Source organism: Triticum urartu, chromosome 1 (genome assembly GCF_003073215.2).
Source record: "Triticum urartu cultivar G1812 chromosome 1, Tu2.1, whole genome shotgun sequence".
NCBI lineage: Eukaryota > Viridiplantae > Streptophyta > Magnoliopsida > Poales > Poaceae > Triticum > Triticum urartu.
In genome coordinates, this window is record NC_053022.1 from 562,896,207 (window position 1) to 562,901,092 (window position 4,886).

General features: G+C 55.1%; 1 protein-coding gene across 1 annotated transcript; it reads left to right on the top strand.

The window, feature by feature from the left end:
* The first annotated feature begins 2,791 nt into the window (after positions 1-2,791).
* LOC125539565 (GATA transcription factor 15-like) lies at positions 2,792-4,454 on the top strand. Its single transcript, XM_048703057.1, has 2 exons — positions 2,792-3,888; positions 3,976-4,454. Exons 1-2 carry the CDS (start codon positions 3,490-3,492, stop codon positions 4,234-4,236), a joined length of 660 nt encoding a protein of 219 aa, XP_048559014.1. The 5' UTR covers positions 2,792-3,489; the 3' UTR covers positions 4,237-4,454.
* Positions 4,455-4,886: the final 432 nt, after the last annotated feature.

Below are 4,886 nucleotides of genomic sequence, written 5' to 3' on the forward strand. Positions count from 1 at the left end.
TTTTTGGAAGGAATAAGGATCTTCATTGCCACCCACGGTCGACGGGTCGCTGCCGGCCTCGCAACCCCCATCATCCCCAACATGCCACATTCACCAGTCCTCCCTTGCCTCCGGCGTCCTATCTCATCCCAACTTCTTCTCCAACATCAGCGAACCCCCCCCCCCCCCCCCCCCCCCCCCCCCCCCCCCCCCCCCCCCCCCCCCCCCCGTGCCTACCAACCTTCGACCCGCCGTTCAACGGCGTTTTGACCAGCCGCATCGTCTCTAACTTGGGTCGCTCCATGCTAAAGTTTTCTAGTCCCTCTAGGGGGGGATATAAATCTAGGATGAGACTTTAGGTCATCAAGTTAACTAAGGAAACATGTACAATATGGCAGAAGAAAAATTATTTTTAGAAACTTCACTTGATAATGAATCTGTTGGGTAGATCGGCGTCGGTGACCACGGTTGAGGCATCATGCGAGCGGGCTCAGCGGTGGCCGTCAGCAGTCACACGGTTGTGCCCCCCCCCCCCCAGTCCATCGGGACAGGCTAGGGAAGCAGGTGTGGACGCCCCCTTACTGTGGGGGTAGGATCTAGATCCCGTGACTGATGCCGGGCTTGAAATAAAAGGAGACCCCTTTCTTTCCTCCTTTCGAGGTTGGTGCTCCGTGATGTGGACGAATGGTGGTGGCTTGGACCTGGATGCCGGAGCGGCGTCTTCGGATGGCAGTCCGCATGGTTGGCTCTCCGCGTGGGCACCATGTCGGTGGTGGTGGTGGCTCTTCATCCTGGTTGTGTGGCTGGCAGGAGACTAGCGGTGGGTGGCTTAGGCGCTCTCCCTGTCTTTGGCACTGGCGTCGCCCCGATTCGGACCTGGGGAGCTGAACTCGCTGCGCTTGTCCTGAAGACCTCGTGGTGGCACGAGGAGCTCCGAGTGAAAGCTTTGTGCTTTGTCGCCAACAACGCTTGCAGGCGTTGTTATCTTCCTCAAGATGTCGTCGTGGTGCTCCTCTTCGTGCTAGGGTTCCTGGTGAAAACCATTGTCCCTTCTGGACTCGGCAATGGCGACGCTTTGCGCCGTTTTCCCTTCTGGGGACGTTTTCATGAAGCTTCGTGTGTTAGGGCATTGTGTGGCATTTTAGTTAGGGGCTGTTTGGTTTTCCCTTCTAGGGACGTTTCACTAAGGTTGCCACACCTAAGGTTAGGCAAGTTTGATCAACTTGGGTGGGTGTTTGGTTCAAGCCACACTTTAGGCAAGCCACATTAGGGTCCCACGTCACATACTCCCTCCGTCCGGTGAAAAGTGTACATCTAGAAATTTTAGGACAAATTATGGAGTTGATAAAAAAATGCATTGAAAAGGTGCAAGCCACCATCTCTCTCTTCTTTGATTACTCACCCTCCAATGAGCTAAGTGCATGTAAAAATTAAGAAGACTATGTGTAGATTGCTATTGGTCTTAATTACTATGTGATGAGAGAGAAATATTTTTTCCTACTTTAAAGTGCATTGGGAAGATAGAAGTAGTACTGTATACTTTTTGTGGACAAATTTTGAAGCTAGAAGTACACTCACCGGACGGAGGGAGTACACTCAAAAAGTATGGTAAGATTTCTTAGGCTTGCCAACTTGTGCCTCTCATTTTGAAAAACTAACCTTAGACAAGTGTGACAACATTGTATGACAAAGTGTGGCATGGTTAGGCCTAGAACCAAATAGCCCCTTGGTTTTTCAAAATTTTTTTGGCGTAGTCGTGCGAGTTCTGCATGATCTGGTTTTCTTGACATCGGCATTGTACGAGGGCTATCTTACCATCATGTATCGTTTGCTTTCTATAATTCATTAGATCCTTGTTATCAATGCCAACTAGGTACAATAAGTAAATGGATCCCGGTTGTTCAATCCTTTGATAACCAAGGTCATTCTTTGCTAAAGAGAAATAATCACTATGAGTCAGACTCAATAGAATTGGATCCATTCCAAATAGCGAGAATTAGGATTCTTGATCCCTCTTAATCTCTCTTTCAATTCGAGGATCCAGAGAGGTGTCTTGTGGGCGATTGCTTTATATATAAAAACGGGGCAAAAGCCTGTTTGAAATATATCTGTATGACATACTGTGCACTATATTTTATGCTAAATCAAATCTAACACCAAAAACTAGTGCCCAACATTTTATATCGTCCGTCCGAGGGAGTAGCGATTTTTTGCCGGCGAAACGCAACTGTGGTAGGAGTAGCAGTGCTGTGTACCAACGTGTCGATCGGTGGGAAGCCGAGGCGGCGCCGGGACACACGAGAACGAACGAGATGGGAATACGCAATTATTCCGTGTTCCGTCGCGCACGCCCCTCGACGCGACCAGGGCCAGCCAGCGGTGGTACGCGCTCCTGTGCCACGGCAACGATCTCCTCGTGACCCGCGCGCGCGCTGGGCTGGGCTGGGCGGCGACGCGATGCGCATGGGAGACTGTTCCATCCCACCACGCCCCGTCACATGGCTCTCTACCTAGCTTTTGACCGCGCCCGGGCCAAGCAAGCAACGGGGCCATCAGCCATGGCTGCCACTGAGTGAGATGTGGCCACTGTCAAGATACTACTACTAGTGCTAGTAGCTAGCTAGGCCCGGGCTGTCAGTGTCAGGGACGCCGCCTGCGTCGCCCCCTCTGGCATGCATGCGTACCTTTGGCTGGCGGGATCTCCGGTATACTGTTATGATGTCAAATGACCAGCGCCGGAACGGTCACTCGCCGTCGCTATATATGACACCCCTGGCCGAGGGACGACCGGCAGGCAGTTTCCCAACCGGGCAGCATCTTTGCTTTGCCTCCGTCTCCGTGATCGCTCATTTGATTCTTGAGGCGACGTGCTTGCATGGGCTCGCTCGCTGTAGCTCCGGGATAAGCGCGGCAGATCGTCGGCCTCTGCTTCGAGCAGTCACCCATCCATCCAACCTCCCGTCGAGACGTCCGTCGTCCGGCCAGCCAGCCAAGCCGAGCCAAGACTGTCATCCACAGGAGCAGAGCGGCAGGGCTGGCTTCGGCGCAGCCAGCCAGTCCAACCGCGCACTCATTGGCCGCCCTGCTGTGCCGCCTGCTCTGCTGGTCTTGCCTTGCCTCTGTAGTCGTGCACAATCTTTTGTTCCATTGCATGGAGCATGCATCCTACCGTAGCCTAGCTAGTGGCGACGCATGTATGCGACCGAGGCGGCTGCTGTTCAAAGCAAAGCAAACCAGCGCCTCGATTACTACCACTCCAGCAAGCAAAGCAAAGCAAAGCAGCAGACGGATGGATAATCAAGTTTTGCGCATCTCGGTCACCCTATAAATCCTAGCTGCCGCTGCCTACCTCCAGTAGCTCACCACCACCTCCACTCTGCTATGCTCGCAGCAAGCCAGCTAGCTCCTCGCCTCCTCTCGACACACTACTACTAGCAGCTTCTCTTCTCTTCTTTTAAGTAACAGAGAGCCCAAGCTAGGTGACACTAGAGCGTCTCAAGCACCCGCGCCATGGCCACCTCCACCTTCTCGCTCTTCTTCCCGCCGCTGCCCAGCAGCAAAGGCCAGTGGCCGTCTGTAGAGGAGGCTGCCTACTCCTACGATGACCACAGCTCCGTCACCACCCTCTCCCCTTCCTCCCCGGCCTCCTCTGCTTCCTCGGGATCCCTGGTGGACTGCACGCTCTCCCTCGGCACGCCGTCGACGCGCCGCCCCGAGCCAGACCGTACTAGGCACGGGGCTCCGCCGCAGGCCTGCCCGTCCGTGTCTGCCGGGGCCGAGCCCTGCTACTACCACCAGCAGCAGGGCAGGGGCGGCGCCGCCGGGCACGAGCAGCTCCTGGACCGCCGCTGCGCCAACTGCGGCACGGCATCCACGCCGCTCTGGCGGAACGGCCCTCGCGGACCCAAGGTAAGCATACACCCTCGCGCATTCTCCACTTTGCCATCGTGTTCTTGCATTACATTGATCTCTCCTTGTCTTGTGACATTGTCGCAGTCCCTCTGCAACGCCTGCGGCATCAGGTTCAAGAAGGAGGAGCGCCGCGCGGCGGAGACCAATGCCGGCGGCGGGTGCGGCTACGTCGCGCAGCGGGCGCACGTGTCGGCCCCTCGTGCCGTGCCGTACGCGGAGGAGGCGCTTCCTTACGCCGGCGCCGTCGACGCGCCCTTCCTGGCGTGGCGGCTGAACGGCGTCCCGCCGGCCCCGGCGTTCTCGTCGTGGCCCGACAGGCAGCACGGCGTGTACCAGTACAACTAGCTAGTAGTACTAGTGAGTAGTACGTGTAGGTACGTGTTAGGGCATGGAACGCGGTTGGTGGGCGCTGCAACGTTTTTTTGGGGATTTTGTTGGGGACGTACGGTTGCACGCGGCCGATGGGATATGCATGTGCAGTAGTAGCACTGTATTTTGTCTGACATTATCGTTGAGCAAGCCTGCCAAACATATGAATTATGAAGTAGTACATGTCTTGTTTCTCATGTTTGAATAGCACCCTTGTGTACCATCTATCGATCGATGCGCTTGGGCTATGAACTTCGTCCCACAATATAACCCACAAGTTTTAATTCCGAAGCTGACAACGGCGACGCGAGCTCTGGAGGCGTTGTTTTGGCATGATCTCGGGGGAAATTTTTGGTTTGACCCTCGGACCAGGAGGTGGCCTTGCCATGTCGTCGTTTCCTTCTTGGAGCTATCATCTGAGGAATTCCGGGCTACTATTTTGGGCATGGGCCTTCCAGGCGCTATGTACATCATCGTTGGCGCATGGGCCTTCCAGGCACAATGTACATAATCGTTGGCGCTCTCTCTTGACGACGCCTTGTCTAGGTCTGCCCATGCCCTGCCACCCACTTGTCAACGTTCTCTTGATGCAGTGGATGGGGTACGTTGCTTTGTGTTGTCGTCGG